The sequence below is a fragment of the Anopheles stephensi genome, chromosome 2, assembly GCF_013141755.1.
Source record: "Anopheles stephensi strain Indian chromosome 2, UCI_ANSTEP_V1.0, whole genome shotgun sequence".
NCBI lineage: Eukaryota > Metazoa > Arthropoda > Insecta > Diptera > Culicidae > Anopheles > Anopheles stephensi.
Window position 1 is genome coordinate 6604384 of NC_050202.1, and position 21624 is coordinate 6626007.

Genomic DNA, 21624 nt, shown 5'->3' on the forward strand with positions numbered 1-21624 from the left:
CTCGGCCATTTGGTGGAGTGTGTGTGTGTGTTCCCCCGGTGCGGCATTAGGCGGTTATATCATCCTGAAAATGGGCATAAACCCATCGAACCGGGGAACTGCTGCCCCTCCTGCGGCTGCTGCTTGTCCGTTATCGCGTGCTAACCTTTTTCTTTTTTAACACTCCCCGGCATTTGCGGAAGGCCACCGGTCGGGCGCACAGTTCCACCAGGCTTTCGAGGCATGCTAATTTAATTAATCTTTTGCGCCGCAAACACATGGCGGCCAAGCTAGAGGGGCCTGGTGGTGCACGCGTTTCCCGGAGATGATGGTCCGGGAGACCCCGGGTCAATTGGCATCCCGCTGGCGTAGTTGCAGAGGTTTTTTTCCACTGTCCTGTGGTCGAAGGATACCCGGACAGTTCGTTTTGCCATTTCGACAGTGACAGTCGTTTGTCCACTACTACTGCTGCCCTTTTTCGGCAGTCAGCCACCACCAGCAGGAACTCGGTACGCCGCGCGTGATCACAATCTGCAATGATGATTGGCCTGCGGAAGAGATCGTATGCTCTCGCGCTCTTTCGCTCACCCGTTGCTCTCTGTGTGCAGCAGTAGGTTTTTTTTACAACTCAATTAATCCGCCTCGAAACCCCCCTGCACACCGCACCAGCTGCATACAGCAACAGCGGGTGAACTGATTTGCGTGTGCCCCGTGTGGTGGTGTTGCTGGCCTGCGAATTGATATTTTCATTTTCATATCTGTTACCGATTTTAATAAATGCAAACACGGCGAGGCGAGGTAATAAAGTGAAATTTTATAGCAGCAATATTGAATTTTATGGTAATTTTTAATTATACTTTTTCTGCTCGGTGCTGCACTCGAGCGTGCGCTCATTCAGCATCGGGACTCGTTCTCGTAGCTTATCGATTTGGCCCATCGCGCCAAAGAGAGGCTTATGGACGACATCCGCACGGTTATGGTAACGCGCAAACCGCATTTTGTACCGGAGATATGTGATATGGGAGAGGACACGCGACGCGATCTGTTGTTTTCAGGCCATGCGAACCCTTTTTGCCGAACCCGAAATGAAGCGACAGGACTGGATTATGAACGCGGTTGGGCGAGGGTGTGCTTGAGACTTCAAATTAATTATATCGTAACCGGTGCAATGTTGGCTTTGCTTTTGGGCAGTTTCTTTAGCATCCATTGGCCATATTCATTGTCTTGCTGGGGATTGTGAATATGACGGGTGGGCGTGACATAAGAAAATGCTAATTAGTTGTTGGTGCATGTTTTAACATTTTTAATCAAGTTCGGGAAACGAAAGCTTAAATTAAATTGTTGCTCGTTTTGTTTTAGACTTTTGGAGGCAGAGACATTCTCCGGGGCATTTTATTGATTTAAAAAAATGGGGTTGGGGGATTTCTGGTGAGTTCTTGAGGGTAATCACATTTATAGCGATGGCAGATCTGCTCGTGAGATATGGGACAAATGTGAAGCTCGCTGTGCTCAATAATTTTCACACGAGATGAGCTCGTCAAAGTCCAGCAAGACCACTGAGTGACTGTTGTCATAAATATTACAGGGTTTTCTAAATCAATTTTTGCTAACGTCGCGAAATCATTTGCAAAACCCCTGCAATTTGCCATTTGCTGAAGGAAAAACAATTTAGAAACTTTAATCAAGACACTTTAATGGTTGGTACAGATTTTTTTTTTGTTTGTTGCTTCTTCTTCGCCCTTGCTTTACCTTGCTCCAACATCGACGCTCTGGACGATGGACGTCGAACAATCATTTTCTCCCTTCACACTACAATGTCCTTCCCAGCAGAGGTGGCAATCGCAGAGGACATCTCATGAAAGGGCGACCTTTTTTTTTTTTAAGTGGTGTGACCGATTATAATGCCGATGGAAAAGTGAGCATCATTATACTAATTTCAGCTCTTGTGTGCCTCTCTCTCTCTACTCCACAGGGTATCACAGCTAACCGTCTATGCCAAGATTTTGTGCCTCCTGATGGTAAGTGTTACTAGCTAGCGTGTGGCGATGGCTCGAGTGGAAAACAGAAAATTAAAATACCTCTCTTCAAGCTGGCTGACGGACTGACTGACTGGCTGACGCCTGCTTGCTCCTTAATCGCTCGCTTATTGTGACACACATTAAGCAACACCGAAACGGACGTCCCCCCCACCTGTTTATGCCACTCCATCGTCCGAGTGAGAAAAGCCTTCCCGTCGACCTTTTCCAACCTTGGTGTGTTTTTTCTTCCTCTTGCTGTGGTTCAAGTGCTGTAAAGCTCCTGCATTAGTCCGCAATGGGGAGGCGGGTAGGGACCCCTGCAAAAAAAGGGCCTGCGCTCTGGAATGTGTATCGGAAACAATCTCACCAATCTGCCATAATAAGGCGTCGTCATCCTGTCGTCCATTTATCGCCCGAGATCCGCTGACAGTTTTGGAGGCCCGCATCACGGACAGCACAATGTGTCCCGGTTGACAGTGTGTTGTCACTCTCGGCCGTGCGACAAGTTTGCGACAGCTTTTTTGCTTCGCTGTAATTTTTTTTGGCGTAATTTGGCTGTGGCTGTGTGCATCTCGCATCTTGCCACACCAACACCACGCACGGGAAGTCAAACAATACACTCCTCCTACGCGTGTCCACCAATGTTGTTTTTTTTTTCTTTTCTCGTGTGTGGTCAATCGCCACTTCTGAACCTTCGCTTCGGCTGACTGATAACAACATTCACAATCAGAGCTTCAAAGCGCGTGCTACATTAGTGTAGCAATGGGTGGATCCGCAGGGGGGGTTGATTGGGGGCGAAAGGGGCGAGCGAGCTCTATCAGCCAACTCTCATCAGTCCCTTCCCTTTCGCCTCTCCCTCCACGCTCCACCGTTATTTACCTCCATATCATCCATCGGGGATTGATTGCTGATGTTGATCGAGCCCGTCTATCTATCGACCTAACCTAGCCTATTTCCTTTCCGGCTCACACTCGACTCAATTTACTGAAATAGATACCTTCGGCTACCAACAGACTCAGCTGCACATCTTACACCGTCGCCGTGGTTTTGTTGTTTGGTTTCCCAATTTTCCCCCAATGTCCTCCCTACTGGCTGAGCAGCGAGCGAGCAGCAGCACGGCATGAAACCAGCCCGAACCGATTATTGGTTGCAAAGTGTGACAGACTGTCAAGCGGGGAGAGAAACGAATGACATTGTGTGTAGTTAGGAGTTCGGTAGTTCGGTAGTTGTTGTGTTGAAGGTTTTGATTGTCGATGTTCCAGCTACCCCACCCCTGCTCTGCGGCTTTCATCATCATCATCATCCCTTCAACTATCGACCGTTTACTTGGGTTTCGATCAAACACTCGTTTCGAGACGCGTGTAGTGGCTCGGGCTCGTCCCATCCATCCCCCTCAATTTCTCCGAACATCGTGTCCCATCCGGACACAGGTGTGGATGACACGCAAGCCGTGACAGATAGTCAATTGTCATTGTACGGTAATTGATCGAAGGGCACACTGGCTGGTGTTATTTTCAATTCTTCTAAACCCGCTTGCCGCTTGTTGACCCTTTTTGATCGTTTCGAGCTCTCGTGTGCGAGTGTTTATTGGCTGTTAGCGTTTTTATCATAAGTAGTTACGCGACCGTGCTCGATATCGGGAGTTTAGAATTCCAGCTAGAGAATCGAGTTGCGGCGATATGGAGATTGGATGTGAGGTATTGCTTTAAGAAACTTCTCCAGCTTGCAACTTGGAACTTAAGGATATCGAGGCTCTGTGGCTTATTGGAATGGATCTCACCACTTAACATAACCTCACAAGACACACAGGTCCAGGAAATCGGTCAACGCCAACCGTCACAGTTAGTTGAAGAACACCTTAATTTGCTAAAGAGCCTAAATGCTGTTCCTCTCTGTCCGTACTACATTGATAAGCCCTGGGGAAAGCAATTAAGAAGTAATGTACCACGTTCAAAAGCTTGATGCAAGTTGACAGCCGTCCAGTCAGCCAATCAGTCAGCCAGCCAGCCATAGTCAGAGACTTCAACCCGGCCCGCCCATGCTGTCATACCTCTAATTATTGACATCTCTGCAGACGGCTACTAACACACATGTGCATTTGTTTTTTTTTTCGATCTACTTTACCCCTCCGCAGACATTATTCAGTGCAGGAGCAGCAACCAGGAACGACTACTCTCTGCAATCAGCGTGCAGTTTAAAGTTTCTACGTGCCAAAAACGGTACCGTGTTTGCCGACGACAACGTGGAGAATGGTCAACCACGTAAGTAGTTTCCTTTTTTTTTTTTGTTTAAATAATCGCTATACCGGAATTAAAATAACCCTCTTAACGCCATTGCGCCAAAGATGTGCCATAAACTGTGAAAAGTATATCACGGCGCGGATGAACTTTAATCGGCTCACAAATCTACGCCGTAAAACCCGTTTCCCTCCGTTGGTGTATTTTATTGGGCTGTAAAACCATGAAAATCGTCACGAATTGATCGCCAATTTAAATCCGACACGTTATTGTTGGACCTCGCCCCAATCAGCCCCCCAGCAGCGGAGAAGGAGCCAACAGTCCACAGCTGATTTCGTAAACCTTCACCAAAGTGCGGAGAGACCTTCGTTAGCTAGAGCGCAGTAGCTCGTAAAACTCGTGGCCGTGGTTCGCCGAGAAATTCCGGGGATTTCCAATTTAGCGTCGTCGCCATTGCCGCCGGTCGTGCTTTAGGAGCTGCTCAGTTCCTTTGAAGTCCTTCGGGGTGAAGTTGTTGCGCGTTGGATGCTTTTAATTATCCCTACGGCTGGCTCACTTCTGGCAGGGCGAAATAAGGGTGAAATGATAATCTCACGCGTCAGGATCATCAGGATCTCTCCGGCGGATCTCTCCCCGGCAAGCAAGCGGCTTGAAAGTGAAAGACACAGAAGCGAGCGGCGAAGAACCATTTAAAAATGTATTGTGGATAACCAGAAATAATACCAGCACGTCTGGGGCTCCTCGCGTGCGTGTATAGAGTAACCCCCCCCCCTTGGACCGTATGTTTGTTTGCCGGTGTGTGTGTGTGTGTCCGATTGCGCATTTTGGGTGGAACAATCAGCTGCAGGGCAGAAGGTTCCGTTCGACGAAAACCGCACGGATCAGGATCAGCTCGGCGAACCCTGGACCACTCGAGCCCGAGAGTGGTGCAGTTTTGTGCTATTATTATCGAAAATTGATTTCTGTTGAGCGTGGCCGGTAGATTATAGGCCTTTTTATTTGTGAGAGTTTTTTTTCTCGCTGTTGTTGCTGCTGTTGCTGCTTTCCTCTGTTATTCATCTCCGGAGGTCCACCAATTGACTACGGATACCGTTCCGAAAGCGGATAATCGATACTCTGGCAACTCCGTTTGCTATGCCACACGCGTTTAGAATCATTCCGCGTGGAATTTGTGTCGTCCAAGCTGGAGAAGAAAATCGTCCAATTTGATCCGTTTTTTTTTGTTGTTACTTGTGGCTTTTTTCCACTCGTGTGCGTGTGGATGCAGCCCAATATTGTCTGTTAGCGAGTGGTGTTGCACTCGGTTTGGGTAGGATCGAAGTAAAGCGATTAACACACCTTCCAATAGCCCGGTCCAGATGGATTCTCATCCTTCCGGAGCTCTGACGTTCGAACAAAAGCAATAGGATTTCCTATTCAAATGGTAATATCTGTGGCATTAGGGAAGGCTTTAAGTGAGCTTTTGTTCCGTTCCGGTGTGTGTTCACTTGATGATGGCACCCTTTTAAAAAAAAAAGGCTTGATGCTGATGATGATGTTGTTGGAAAAGCCTCTATTCCAACCCACACTAATCCACACGTGGCCACACAGGCACACGGGCATGTTGAGTTTGTCGCTAAGCTGTCCTTTATTGCCGTCATTTGGCGATTAGGGGAAGGATTTTTGTATGAGAAGATTAAAACGATTGTTGTGTTGACCACAAAGCGCGTGGGGTGGAAAGAGAGAGAGAGAGAGAGAGAGAGAGAGAGAGAGAGAGAGAGAGAGAGAGACAGGAAAGCATTAAATGCCTATTTGGACATCAGCTGGTGATGGTGAAGCGATTGGAGAAGCACTCACAAAGCGCTGAGATGATTCACAAATTATCCAAAGGTTTTTCTTTCATATTTGTAAATTAGTTAAGGATTGGTTGCTCTATAAATAGAATTTCAAAATTAGTTAAGTAGTTTTTTTTTATTAAAATTTTGTTTGATATGTTTTGGAAATTATAGAAGAACTGAAAACAATTGCTAAATCATAGAAAACATTAACAAAATTATTGAAAATGATACGGTTAAGGTAAAGAAAGGAAAGCAAAGCTTAGAAAAAGTTCCAAACAAATACTCAAGAATGCAAAAACAATACCCAACAGCATAGCGGCAACACATCATAAATACACAGGAAAACGATGCTCGCCCGTTTTAACACTAGCGAACAGTGAGTGTCTGGCGCGCGCGAAGTAATAAAAACAAGCAAAACGCCAAACAACAACAAAACAGAGAGAGAGGTGGAAAAGTTAATAGCAAAAACGGCACGTTCAATCAAAATAAAACCGATCCTGCTCGAGAACCGATGGAGGGGCAAAAGCAAGAAGGAAAGAAAAGCAACCCTCCGAGCAAGGGAATGTGTTAGCAAAACAGCGTGCTCGTGGCTAGAGCGAGAGACCTAAGAAAAAAGAAAACAGAGTCCAGAGAACGGAAAAGATTAAAAGAGCTAAACAGAAAGCAAAACTGAAAACAGACGCAGATAAGACAGGAAAACTAGCACAAAAAAAAAGGAAGAAAAGCCCCGAAGAGAAGCTTTTTACACCAAACAAAAGTGGAAAACATGTGCAAGTGCGCAAACCAAGTGACGAGAACCGCGTGTGTGTGTGTGTGTAAAAACAGCAACAACAAAAAAAGGAAAACACAAAAGAAGTGCAAAAGGAAGGTGCAATCGGGAGGAGAGCAAAAAAAAAGAACAAAAAAAAATGGCCAGGAACGGAAAGACCAACCCAGCCGCCAACTACTACGGTGTTAAAAAGAATTAAGTTATTTTCGGGCCCTCTTTTCCCGGGCCTCTCGGTTTTTTTTTTGCTTTTCTCTGTCTCTCTCTCTCTCTCTCTCTCTCTCTCTCTCTCTCTTTTAAAGTGAGGAAAATAACACCCATAAACATTTAACGATTCTTTTTTCGCCTTACAGAAGGGTCGAAGTTCTTCGGAGCTTTCCCTCCCAAGGAGTGCTGATCGAGGGTGGGATGGAAAAGGGGGGGGGGGGATGTGGAAGCTGAAGAAGCGTTTGCGCGCGGTGCCTTGTCTCGTGGAGTGGTGCATTGTTGCGTCCATTGTGCGGCCCCCTCTTGACATTGCCCGGGAAGGTAGTATCGGTTTGAAGAGGTCCCCTTTTCTGCTGAGCCCGCACCAGCCGAATTATCTGGACGCGCGCGGAGCTGGAACCTCAGGAACATCCCGGCTCGAGGCCGCTCGTTGCCGTGCAAGGATGTGTTGTTGCCCCGCGCTGCACGTGGATAATGGTCGGTGCTCTGGGACCGTTAATGCGTGGTGCGTGTACAAATGAAGGCAGTCCAAGGCGACCACACACACGCACCCGGACTGCACCGTTTTTGGGTGCATTTAATTAAACAACAAAAATCTGTAATGATAATAAACGTTCTTTGTGGTGTAGATTTTGCCACCCAAAAACACGCATGCACGCACGCAATGGCCTGCGCTCGCTGGATCCTTTGCCTTGGTTCCCTGTTTCCGGAAGGGTGGTCCTCGTTTCCCACGCGTGATGTAGGTTATCTTCTGCCTCGCCGTCTCCTCATTGACGCGTTGATTAGTTTTGGGCAATTTAGCAGCAGCAGCAGAAGAACGAAGAACCCACCTTTCTGTTCCCTGGCAGTCCGGTCGGTCTTCTGAAGATTGACGTAGGGGTGGCACAACTTGACGTCGAGCGGATGACTTTATTAGATGCATTCTCTTAAGTGTGCTTCAAACGCTGGATGGGGGTTTGCCTTTTGTGTTCCTGGTGGTGGCCACTTGGCCGGAGGTGCAGTTTACGATGCAATATCTTCCAGGAGGCGCTCGTTGCACCAGTGGGTCATCAAGCCGTTCTGAGGCTCTCGAGCGCCTCGCAGCAATTATAAAGCTTAAAGGAATGAATTAAATTCTTTGCACATTGTTCCTGCTGGATGGAGACTCTGAACAAGTTGTAGTGGTCAAATCTTAACCAAAGGAGAAGGAAAAAAATGCATAAGGGTGGAAGAATCACATATCTCGGCTCACACTTACTACAAGCGGTGCGTGAGAAAGGAGATGTGGTTTTTGTTAACGCTCTAACGCTTCTTGCACTATCCCTTCCGAAAAACTCCTCCAAAGCTTAAAAGGAATTTTCGGTGGTACATTATTGTACGCCCTTTTTGCTGGTTTTTCTGTTTCGAAGAGAGCCGCCGAAATCCCGGACGATTCCAAAAGCTGAGATGTGATCCCGAGTTTACGATCTTCTGGCGCCAAATGAAATACGAAACCCAATCATAAACTGCCGATCGAATATTGGATAACCGATCGATCGAATATTAACCGAAGCGTGGGAGAAAAGGAGATATAGAGAGAGAGAGAGAGAGAGAGAAAGAGAAGCTTTTCGTTTCGAGAATCGGTCAGGAAGGTAGATACATATTTTCGATCGAAGCGCACGATCATCAAGCACACCGGGGCCCTCAGATCGAAATGATATTTTATCACTGATCCATTTATCATGGGCGACCTTTTACATGTAATGCTATTAGTTATTCCACATTATTGTAGCAAATGGCGTTGAGAAGAACGACGAGAAGAAATCTTAAATTCAATTATTCTCGGAGGAGCTGTAGGAACATTTATGTTAACCGCCTCACTTGCCGGGATAGGGTACGATTGGACGTTGTTAACCTTTGTAGAGCTTAAAAGATAAAAAAAAAACTGTCAATGAACTTGTTGAGCTCATAACCGATGAAATCGCTTTTTAAAAGCCAGCAGTGATATTCATAAAAATAAAACCGATAAAAATACACCTACTAACAAGCGTTATCGAGAGGCTAAAAAAGCTAGTAAACAGTGACAGTTTATCTGTCACATCCAGATTTGACAGTTAATCGGTCAGTTTAAACGCTATTTGAAACGGTTAATAGGGATGTTTTATGTATGCTGCTATAACCCGGAACGAGCGCAAAATAAGACTTTGATGTCCTTGTGGTGCTTTAAGCGAATAATGATGATCTGATGATGGTCCTATCCGATTGCCTACCATTACCACACTTCTCGGAGGTACCATTGAAGTGCCTGCGAATTATGGCTCGTATATTAATATCAACTTCATCGAAGAAGCAACAAAAAAAACCAACCGAACCCGATTCAAGGCACGATTATTTGCTCATCGTGTGCTGTCGCTGTCAGACGTATTAAGGACGTATCAGATAACGCGTACGTCTGTCGGCATAATTGTGCGTGCCGGTCGGGGGCAGCAAAACCGTCCCGCGGGACAAGAAGCCGCCAGCATCAATGAATGATTGTGATGTTTCCATTTGTGTGCCAATTAGCTTAAGCTAATACTTACACCCCAACAGCTTCCCTGACACACTTGGGCGATTGCCGCTACTCACAATCTGCTGGACTTTTTTTTTTTTTGGTTGCTTGGTCCTCCTTCCAGTAGCTGCTGGGTCGACAAGCTTTGTCACGATGCCCCTTTGGTCAATGGTCAGGCCATCGGAGGTCTTCTTCCTCGGGGTGGGATGGTACTGTACGGATCGTTTTTGGCATTTGCGTCTGTTCAAATTAATTAATCGTGTCTTCAAGGAAAACGTTTACGAAAACAAAATATAAAAAAAAGTGACAACAACAAGACACAGAAGACACGCATACTTGATTGTCACTTCTTACGGAGCGACTGACGTTTCGGTTGGGACACGGTCGTACGTGCTTTGAATTGTAAATTTCATTTATTTTCGGCACTCTCAGGGTGGGGGCCAGCGTTTGAGGATGGCCGTGCGAAGGGAGGACAGCCCGATGTGTTTCGAGGCACTCGGTTGTCAACTCGTCATCATTTACGTTGTGCGGGTTCGTCACTTTGTGCGCTGGCGTTATTTGTTTCCCCCCCCCCCCCCCCCCCCCCTAAAAAAAGCTGGGATGTTTTCTTTGGCCTCCGGTTAGGAGTTGCATCCTTGCGCCACTCTGCAACTCCCACGTTCCCGGCCTGGTGCGGGATGAAAAATGGCGACGAAACTTGGTGTGTTGCTGTCATGTTAAACACATGTAGATGAGCAAGTCGCTAACACACACACACACGCGCATACAACATCGCGTAACGCGCGGTGGAGGACAGTTGGCTACCGAAAATTAAGAAACTACGAAACACAGCAATGCGAAACCAAAACAAAACCAAACCAAACCTTTACGTCAATTTGCTGGTGCGACTTTCCAGCCCGGCGGAGGGCAGCGGAGGGAAGAGAGCAAAAGCGATAAGTCAATATTTTACCTTGCGACGACTTGCTTTTATACCCGGACAGGCCTCTTTTTTCTTCCAGAGTTCCAAGGGCCCCTTGGGAGCCGGGAAGGAGCACAGGAGCACATGTCGCGGGATGCTTAAGCACACGGATCTTTGCGTTGTGCATTTCGCGGCTGCAAGAAGATAAACTGTTGATGGAGAGGGGGGAATCGAATTCCAGCCGAGACTCCCGGGGCTGGGGGATATCTTCCCGCAAAGTAAATCAAATTCTTGCCAAGGGGTTTCCGAAAAGCGTTGGAGTCACGAACATTTACGCGCTTTGTGATGTCACGGCGGCCTTTTTTTCCTGTCAAGAGAAACCTTTTTTTTTGTTGTTGTTAGACAAGGAATGCTGTGACAAGTGGCCGATCCTGTTGTGGATCGATGGTTTGAAGACGACGGGAGAACCCTGAAGAGGAGTCGCACCATCAAATGACGCGGGCACATCGATACATCAATTCTACAAATTCCGGTAGAACATTCTTGACCCACCGCGCGTTGCCGGGTCTTTGTCGCTTGACTTCATTCGTAAGCCATATGACAGCAGAGACCTGTGTCGCGCCGTCCCTCTCCCGGGCGAGTACTTTGCGATGCGAATCCTTGCCTGTAGCTGCCACAATATTTTCGGTGGATGATAAATAACGATTACAATCGATAGTGAATGCGCGTCAATTATCGTTCGGCTTGGAACGTTGGACATTCTTGGTGTGTTGTGGGTAGGTAGGTTAGGTATGTGGCACGCAACACAATGTTGGGTATTGCGTCAGTGAGAGATACCTCGAATGTGTGTACAAGGGTGGTCTAAGATTGGATGTTAGCCAGCTGGCGGCTCGGTAGATCATCATCATCTGCCTGTGGGCGCAGGAGGAACATTTCGCAAATCAAGCTGCGTTAAACAATACGACCGTTTGGCGTTGATTTACAGCTAGTTTGCCTTTCACAATCGTTACCATAATTTTGCCCTGTGACCTTCTCGCAGTTCTTTCTACTTTCACGCACGTGCGCCTCCCTATTGTATCGCCTGCCTGGGCGATGGTGACTCCAGATGACACTTTCCTTTATTGCTTTCTACACGTTGGGAAAATGTACCGCTGGCTGGGTAGGAACAGAAAGCTTTTTACCTCAGATCAGGGCGGGATGGACATTGATTGCGTCTCACCTGGTGAAGCCGTGCTGGGTCGGAACTTGAAAGCCAGTTAGCTCCGTTTGCCGTTAGGCCGTGGACGATGACGATGACGTCACCCAACAATGTGGAAATCAATCGTATCAGCGTGGCGAGAGCAGAAGAACATAAGCTGCTGAACGCATTCTAGAACAATAACGATCTCTGCTTCTGACAACGCAACCGGCTACCACCGGCAGGGGGTGTACCGTGTGGTTGTTTGTGGAGGGTCGGTCTGTGGAGAGGGGTTTGATGTCCGAGCAGAGCCGGAGAGCATAGACAAAGCACAGTTACGATCGAAGAATAATCGACAGCAAATGCCCACTCAGAACCGATCGGACGCAGGAACCTGACCCAACGATCAGCAGGAGACAATGTTCCATCCAATTCTACCAATTACCGAAGCTGATCGGGGCCTTTCCGGAGGTCCGCGCACACACTGTGCCATTGATCGATCTCACTCACGTGTGTGTGTGTGTCTCTGGACATGGATCGAGCCTGGATGCACATGCATTCCTGGTGTGCTTTCTTCTTTCCTCGGGCCTTTTTTTTTGTTCACTCTCTTCCGCACCTGCCGGCGGTACTCCCCTAGCAAACTCCCGGTACTCCCGGAGCCGGTGATACCGGAACGGATGGGAGAGGTGCGCCGGTTCGGTATGTGCGCCCGGAGAAAGTTGTCAACCGGGGCCCTAAGAAGATCAATGAGCGTGAAGGTGTTTTTTTCGGGGCCTGTGTCTTTTTGTTTTTTTGGTTAAAGCTTTACGAGTCAAACGACCCAAGGAAAAAGGTTCCCAGGTATATAGGTGGTGTGTGAGGTGGAACCGGCAGAGGGCGTTTATCCCAAAAAATCAATGTGTGGGCGAAAGAAGATGCAGATGCAAGGAGTGGGCTGTTTGGTTGGTCGGTCGGTTGGCAGGCAGCAGGGAAAGATGAGTGAAAGGAAAATGAGTAGGTGTGCACATTGTTTCATGCATTAGTGATTGTGTGTGTGTGTGTGAGTGTTTGTGTTTTAGCCAACACATCTCCCGAAGGGCAGTTCACAGATTACAAACGGTCGCAAGCGCAAGTCGCAAAACAGCTCAGAAACGCTGATCCCAAATGCACTCTCCCAAGGGGATTTCCGCACCGAAGCTGCGAGATAAACACCGAGATGTTTAGTGCTAGCGAAGGACACGGCTAGAAAGCTGCAGGCCGCCGACCGGGCCGTCCGAGAACCGCCGCGGCAAATGTCAAAGAAGATGTCAGCGTCATCGTCCGGAGAGCGTGGATAGGATGGGTTTTTGCGGAGATTAATGCCCGATGATAAATTGATGGCAAATTGACTTTCAAAGTCCTCGCGCAACGGGATCGCTACCCTACCTACCAGGTAATCCGACGTGTCGAAGGGCGCCCAGAAGTGTGCGGACTAAGAGAGCCGCGGCCAGCACGGCCAAAAAGGGAGGAAGCGATCCTTGCTGGGCTCTCGGGGAGGTAAATGGATTAAGATGCCGACTGCATGTAACGAGGGCGCTGTCGAGGGCGCGCTATCTTCTGCACAAGTGCCGCTGTCAGGTTTTATGTTGCTGTACAGATCGAGATATCACCGATGCCTGCCGCCGTGTAGGTGCCCATGAGCATGGACTTTAAGATCGTGGATATCGGACCGTTTGCTACCGGTGGCGGGCATGGACGATGTGAAGCTTCAAGTACGTCGCTATGCAGTGAGAGTTGTTTGCGGTGTAGAACTAGTTCTCTGATGAGTGGTTTTGATCGGGTTGAAATAGAATTGACACAATGTTTGCTATAAAACGGACTTCTGACGTACAGCAGATTACAGTAGGAATCTAGCAAATAATATTTAAAAAACGTAAAGAAGTCCTTCTGGACATTTCATACCCATACAAATTGTTGTTTCGCGAGGAACCGCTGAGGTCACCGAGTTGATCTACGTGATTTATGGAGATTGAAGTCTTGCAGAAAAGTGTATGAAAAATGATCGTACTTGAGGTTGACGTGAGTGAGTGGCTCAGGTCCTTCTCTCCGCAAATGTTAAATCTCTTCCCAATATATGCCTCATTCGACAAGTGATCGATCTTTTAGGCTGCCGGTCCACAAAATCCCCACCAGTATAACCTTGATCCTATCGTAACATCGGAGCAAATAGAGCATTATCTCGTCCTCTACCAGCAGGACACACCAACGGCCCTGTGGACATCCCATTAATTCTCCTAATGAGGCTCACCAGTTGGAAGCCAATTTGTTTTTGTACCAACCCATTTGCTTCTGCCGCCATTGATGGGATTCTGGTGTCCCGGGAAAAAAAAAGGGTCCTGGACAGTCGACAATTGTGTGTGTCCCCTCGGGATCTTCGGGATTCGGTGCTTATCGGCAGTGTAAAATTCCTCGAATCGCTGTGGAAAATACACAGCAAGAACAAAAGCATTTTCCTTCATTAGGGCCAAGCCATTAACACACACACATACACACGTATGATCCCTTCACTTTTGTGTTCCCCGTTGGGATATGGTTTTGGTACCTTTCCCTCTTTTTTCTTCCCCTCGTGCTCATCGGCCGGTGTCGTCAACACACTGCACTATCCTCAAGGCGGCACCCGTTGACGGAAGCCGGATTCAAACACGGATTTCACCTTCAACGCAGCTGCCGATGATTCTCTGGCTGTGTGTGTGGCTGTGTGTGGGGGGGAGACGATGACAATTGTACTGCAATTAGTACCAGGCGCACAAGGGGGAATGATGTATTGTTTTATTTATCAGGAAGTTCCACGAAACGCCGGTCTGCATCCATTCACACAATGCCCAAAATCGGCATTTTTCCGCCCGCAGTGTGGATAGGGGTTTGCGCCGGTTGCATCATTTCATTCCACCGTGGGCACCGGGGCGGTGGTAGGGTCAGCTTTTCAGGGCTCGGCAAGAGATTTATTTCCAGCAGTTGGTGTTGTTGATCAGCGATTGCGATACCGGGCGATCGGTGTTCGATTGGTGGCTTATAATTAAGTCAAGGATGTGATTAGGGGAAACATATGTTTGGTCACTAATAAATTAGCCATTGTTTTTTCCCCGAAAATGCTGAGCCAACGATAGGGAGAAGATTATTGAAGATAGTTGTGGAATTTGTGGCGTTGGATCGAAAGTACCAAGTCATCGTGAAGCACACTGACACATACCGAATGAAACGCTCTTGAGTAATGCAAAAGGTAGAGGGAATTCCCTATGATATTAAAGGAGCGCCAGAGGGATTCTATTAGCTAATTAGATATAAATATTAATATTAATTAAAATTTAAGCCCAACTTTTCTTCCCGCTCCAAGAAGGGGAAGAACCCTGTTTAAAGTTTCTTCGTGCAGCGATATCGTACCACGAGGACCATTGTTTAAATTCTAAAAGCAAACAGATGTTTTGCCTAGCTTCTGGCGTTTTTTCCCCCTACTATAAACATCCTTGTACATTGCGCAATTCAAGTGATGGAAATTTGGAAACCATCCCCCCAAAAAAAACCGCCCGATGCTTGTTTATCGCATGCAAATTGGATTTTAAACGTCACCCAAGCAGTTGCAGAACGACTCTCCTGCTCTAACCTCCCTCTAACTCGCCCTTCTCGCTGGTGAACGATTGGAAACATTGATGTCCACGGCTGACGAAAGGCATGTGTGGTGTTCCCATTCCTCAAAACTATTAGAAAACAGACGTGTGAGGCGCACAGAGTTGCTCCCCGCCCTCCGGTGCCGGCGGAAATTACGTTTCCCGTTCCGGGAAATGAGTGAAAATATTTCTCCCATCGCTCGTCTGCGCTCCATTTGCTGTTGTTGTTGTTGTTTGCTCAACGGATTTCGGGGAGGAATGGGGGAGTCTGTAAACAAGGGAATCTAGCGACACCAGCGTGTGCGCTTATCACGATGGTGGGCTTCCTGTGCCGATTTATGGATGGAACGGTCAGCGTCATTTTTCCGGTTTTCCCTTTTTTTGGCTCTCCCGGTGAAGGAAGTTCCGTCGGTCTGCGTGGACGAATGGGGAAAAAAAAAAAACAGGAACGATGGAGACAATTTCTGTATGAGTTAAATTGAAAAATAATCACCCACCGTACAACACTGTACCGCAGTCGATGGCATCTGTAGCTTTAAGCCGAAGCGTTACTGTCGTCCCGCCAAACGCGCCGTGTCAGTGATTTTAATTAACAGCTGCATGATGATGGGGGATGATGGTGGAAGTGAGGGAAAAAAATAAAATAAATAAATTTAATGCAACCTCCGGACAATCTGTGAAGTCGTTGGTATGTTTTTTTTTTTTTTTTTTTGCATTTGCCTGCTGCTGCAGCAAATTGTCCAGAGGAGAAAGTGAAATAAAGTAGCAAAACAGCCCGGTACAGCACCCCGGTGCCAGTGCAAGGGTCCGGAAACAACTGCTTTTGGACCCGCTAGGCGAAGGAAGCTAGTAGCGCCGTGAGTGGGTTAGATCCCGGCGGCTTGTTACACCCGGCCGAACTGTGCTCGTTTGTGGATGAGGTGCTAATGGTTAAATTGATCACTTATGGAGTGCGCCCAGAGGTGACATTTTGAAATGTGTCAAACTGGGGAAGGATTTCGAAAGATCAATCTGTCTTATTACTCTTTTTAGCGATTTTTAACGGAATCATCAGGCTTCGTTCCGGCAGGCCTAATTTAGACGTTGTGGTTTCGAATGGAGCACGTGTGCGCAATCGCTTCTGTTGACATTCCTGTGCAAAAAGTATGTCAAAATGTCATCCAAACATCGGGAATACTTCCGAGCTGTTTGCAATACGTCTGCTTCATTATGTCATGCAAGAATAAATGCTTGAAATACTTATCTCATCCCCTGGGGCGGGAGGCAGGCAGTGGTAGGTCCTCTTCTGTCACCGGCGTTTTCTTACTGCGCATCACTGAAGTTTCGAGTCGCGCCACAGTGTACCGATTCAATTTACACCCGCAAGAGGCTACCGTTTGCAATTAAAATGGCCTGGAGAGTGACGAGACTGTGACCGAAAAGGAAAAAAAAGAAGAAAATGGCACCGCATTCCGTCGCACTCCTGTTGCAGCGATTTGATCGCCGATCGAGCCCGAAACGGGCCTGGGGGGCAGGTGGGAGCCATTCGCTGTGCTGTGTGCTTGTGTGTTTGCACAGTATTTTGTGTCGATTTCATTGAAGAAAAATTGACACCACTTAAAATCGAAATGTGACCTCGCACGCCAAAGCAATCGAGAGAGGGAGAGAGAGAGGGAGAGCAGCAGCAGTAGTGGTGGGGAATTAAACTCCAATGACTTTCTAGTCGTGGTGTCGCCCATTACCGTGCAATGATAATCGAGCGGCCATAAACTACGTTCGAGTGTGTATGCGTTCAGCGTTTTTAGCCGTGTTGCGCACGACCAAGGAGCAAATGTCAAATTGCTATTGATCTTTTGGCATCTTCGCCACAAAACAAATGCCCTGCCGCGGCAGGTGCGCACAATGGGGCCGGGTTGTTGTGGCCGCGGGGCGAGTTTACGCGAGGTGAGCAGCAAGGGGAGAAAGAGTAAACTCACCTGGTTTGTGGCACACCGCACACCGGCGATGCCACATCCCCCTTTGATGACACTTTCCGGTGGACAGGAAGAAGAAGGCTGAAGCTTTCAGTGTATATGTGTGTGTGTGAGGAAAGTGTTTGCCAGTTTTCTTCGTGGCGGTACAAACAAACCCCGCCAAAGGTTCATCGAGTTGGCGGTTGGTTGGCAGAAGCTGGAAGATTTTCGCACTTCGCCTAGTCAGATAGCTGCAATTGTTCCTTTAAATCTAGGTTGTGTGAAGTTCTCGGTGAAGATCAACGCTGTTTAGTTGACCGGATTGGAGTCACGTTTGACATGTTGTCTCTTGGTCTATTAGTTTCAATTTTGTACCCTCTAAAGGACGATTCCTTCTTCTAAACGATCCTACACCGCGATCTTTGAACCCCGTTTGTCGGTCGCGCAACAATGTTTATAGCGCGTTAAATAATCAATCCTTCAACCTGCCAGTTTAAACCGTTTAAGTATATCGCCGGTATCCCCGCGACGCAATCACGACGATCACGATCACCATTGATCATTCAGCACACAGTTTCTAATGAGGTTCGAGGTGAGCACCGCACTATTTAGCAATGTCTAAATTTCAACCAACGTTTCACGCGTACGCGGTGACGAAAAATCAATTTCGTTTTACTTTTTAACTGGTGCCGTAAAGTCAGCGGAATCATTGGCCTCACTCGGGGGAGATATTATGATTGGGGTTGAGTTGTAAGGGTGAGCGACTAGCGCCGAGGTCTCGCCCGGTAATGTTTCGTTGGCTTGAGGGGTTTCGTTTGCTTCTTCTACCACTTTTCGAGTGACAAATGAGAATGGGTGTGACTGTTGACAGTAATTATTAATTTCATTAAATAGGCATAAAATTAACGATGGCGATATTTCTCTCCTGCCTTGCCGCGCGCGCACGGACAAGGTTTGCTCGTCGGTTTGTGTGTGTGTGTGAGTGAGTGTAGCTTTGCAGCTGGTCTGATGTACGTGTACTTCGGAGTAATTGCTTCAAACATTTTTAACATTTCATGGAAAAAAAACTAATTAAAATACGCTTAAAACTGCGAGTACTTGCACGGTTGTCGCCTGATGCCGGTTCAAAGTATCGAACGCTTCGAGGTCATAAGATATCATAACGCGTAAGACGTAAACAAGTGATGAAATGTAAGCCTGTGTGATTCAAAAGAAAGCTCAGTTTCTACCCAACAAGCTCCAGATAAAGAGGTAAAAAGGGTGCTGGGAGAGCGACATAAGAAAAAGGTGGACGCGCGTAACAAAACAAAAGAAGGAGAGGAATGAAATAGAAACGGCTTGGCTGTGTGTAGCAGCAGTAACCGGGACCGCATCATCATCGTCAGCAGCATAAAAGACGTTACAGCAGCAGCAGCAGCAACTGCACAAAGAATGTGAAATGTAAATAACACCATATCGCACACACAGCGCTAAGAAACGAACCACGGGGGATAAGGGACCCGGGAGAAAACGCGCCAACAATTTAGAGGCCCTGTGAACGGAGGGTATGTCGCTATTGGAGGGAACGATGTTGGGGGGGGGGGGGGTGGTTCGTCGGATGGTCGTCTATTGAACAGCCCTCCCTTTAGTCCACGTTCAAGATGTCCTTCTTCACCTTCACCGCGGCCCTTAGTTAGAGCTCGTCGTATGTCAGCATTTTTCGGACGGGCGACCGCGCTCTCCACTACCGTAACATGAGGAGGTACATCGGGGTAAAAGAGAGTCCAGACGAACCAGCCGCAGTGTGAGGGCCACAGAAAAGAAAGCAAAAAGCATGAGCATTCAACCAAGATTACGATCGGATCAGGTTCATGTTCCGAGCGATACTTCCTAGATATGATATCATAATGCGATGTTGTGTAACTCGTGCCGATAGGAGTTCTTGGTTCTTCGGACCAACAAACTAGATGTCCAAACTGCACTTGCTGCAATACCCCATCAGCCCATCCCGGACAACTTCACCGCGAGGCGAGAAAGAGAGAGAGAGAGAGAGAGAGACAGTGCCCTGCTGTTTCGACGACTTGCCTATTAACACTTGAACCCGCGCGCCGTTGGCGGCTTCATCATCTTGAACGCTGCGCATTTAATGGCAGCCAGCCTGACAGACAGTCAGCAGAAGCGACGCAAAAAAAAAAAAATCACACTCTCTCAGCACGGTGAACAGCAATTGAAGAAGAAGGCGCTTTCATGCCACCTAGTTATGTTTGCACGGCCAGGCTCTCGAAACCACAAACCACCCGGACTCTGGCTTCGGTTGCGGTGCAGCAGTGCAGCGCTCGCATCTCGAGCAATCGGAAAGTTTTTTGATGCCAGCACTCGGTGCCTCTGGAAGCCTGAAGCCTGTGTGGTTCAGGTGTTTGATTTTCTCTTTGTCTATTGGTGCGTTTCCAACCAACTCGAGGCCACCTCGTGTTGTGATGTGTTACCAGCTCCCTTTGCACAAGGGCTCAGCGCATTAAGGCTCGGTCTCTCTCGGTGTGTGTGTGTGTGTGTCCTTTAACCTTTTACAACCAATTTTCCCTGGAAGTCTGGTGGTTCCAGTTTGTGCGGCAGGAGTCAGTGCAGTTGTTGTGCCTAATTTGTTATCCCCTTGATGGTGGTGCACCATTTCGACAGGTTTTTCTTCGAACACGGACGGACGGCGACGGGAAAGTTCGGTGTTTTGCAAACTACCTTCCATTGCTCTACTCTGTGGTTCAGCAAATACCTCCGACCGGAGTGTGTCCTTGGCGTTTTGGGAAAAAAGAGCCACAATAAATATGGCCGGACATGTTTTTATATTTGCCCGCTTGAAGTGTACACACTGTATCACTTCTCGCTTGGTAGGCGTCTTCGTGTATTTTCTTTTGTGTTCTGCTCGAAGGTGAGTCTTGCATTTTAAACACTTGCCGGGACTCTGTTTGTGGCCCTTTTACCATGCCCTTGCTCTGCTGGCTTTAGAACAATCTAACCAAATTACGCCCGACGGTATCCGTGTGTTTCGGTAGTGTTTGCGAGGTGGTGGTCCCTAGTGTTCCGACAATGGTTCAGAGTGTGAAGCAACTAAATTCAGCGTCAAACCAGCGTGCCAAGTGTGTGTGTGTGTGCGTGCAAACAACCACAACACATTTGGCACTTGTCCGAAGAGCCTAGACAACGGCGTATTCCTGGGCGCAGCCCTCGATAATGATGTAGTTGCCGGTTGGGTTTTTGAGAAAGGACGGCCTCAGCCTCAGTTACGTCGTGTCACGGGGGTGTTCGTTCGTTAGGGGTCTTCCAAAGATAATATTTGCCCACGGTAAATGAGGATGATGGAATCACGTTGGCCCGGGGGTGTTCAGCATTCCAATGTTTGAGGGTGTTTTTATTTTTGGGTTTGGGTGTTTTGCGTCCTCAAAATCTCTCGTCCTCGAGCCTAGCTATTCCAGGAAGGAGTGCAAAAATCCTTACACGGTCTAGTGAGAAGTGTTATAAAACCAAAGCCTCCCGCCACCACTGGAGAAGGGCACTCTCTCACTGCAGCAGTCAATAAAACAAAAACTCCCCCAAAAAAAAGCAGCGTTGGTGTGGTGGTCGTCATCGTCTTCCGACCTGGCGTAACAAATAGGGCGGAAGATAAGGTCTGGTGTGTGTGTGTGTGGGTGTGTTTCACGTGCTCATTAGGACGCCGTTTTTTTTTTGTTGGCAAAAACCAAGAGAATACTCTTTGTTTTGTTTACTTCTGCACAATATGCTTTTATTTACCCTCAATTATGTGCCCGGGATAATACTGTTTGTCCAAGCATCGAGTGTGTCGAACGGTGTGTCTAATTTTGAGATGTTTAATGATGGCTAAATACGCAGATGGAGATATTAGCTTTAGACAGAGCTCTAAAACCTTATTGCGCCGGGTTATCAGCTCTGCTCGTTTTGAACTTGTAATCCGGCCATCACGCGTTAGGATATGATCAGAATCCCTTGAAATATCCTTTCTGGATGATAACAAAGTCGGACCAAGCATTAAAATATACTCACAATCCCGAATGCATCCCACCTAGAAGACATTCGCTTTAAGCTGCTCGAAATGAATTTCTTCCACACCGTTCTTCTGACATTCGCTTGCCACCACAATGCCACACACACCAGGCTCTTTAGCGCATCATCATACCGATTGGCGGCGGGCGTTCGAAAGCCCTAAACAGCAATTTGCGCCATGCGCGTCTCGCTGCACCCATACCCAGGGTATCATCATTCTCAACTTACCGCATCCCAAATCCCCCTCGTTGGACGATCCGGTAAGTCACAAAGGCGTCTGGAGAAGAAAGAAGAATAAGCTTGAAAGGCTCCTTAACTCCAATCGAAACCGAAAAAAACGGTGGGAATCTCGTCCACTCTCAACTGGGACCGATGGAGAACCCTTATGTGTGCCCCTATGCTTCGCCCTTTTTTTTCTCTCTCTCTCTCTCTC

At 47.7% G+C, this 21624-nt stretch overlaps 1 protein-coding gene across 6 annotated transcripts in view; it reads left to right on the top strand.

Annotated features, from left to right (window-relative positions):
- Positions 1-21624, top strand: part of LOC118504267 — a 64453-nt gene that overhangs the window by 18237 nt on the left and 24592 nt on the right. For all 6 annotated transcript variants that reach the window (XM_036038498.1, XM_036038497.1, XM_036038499.1 and 3 more), the window contains 2 exons: positions 1952-1997; positions 4132-4258. In XM_036038498.1, the coding sequence (XP_035894391.1) occupies positions 1952-1997; positions 4132-4258 (173 nt within the window). The remainder of the gene's footprint in view (positions 1-1951; positions 1998-4131; positions 4259-21624) is intronic.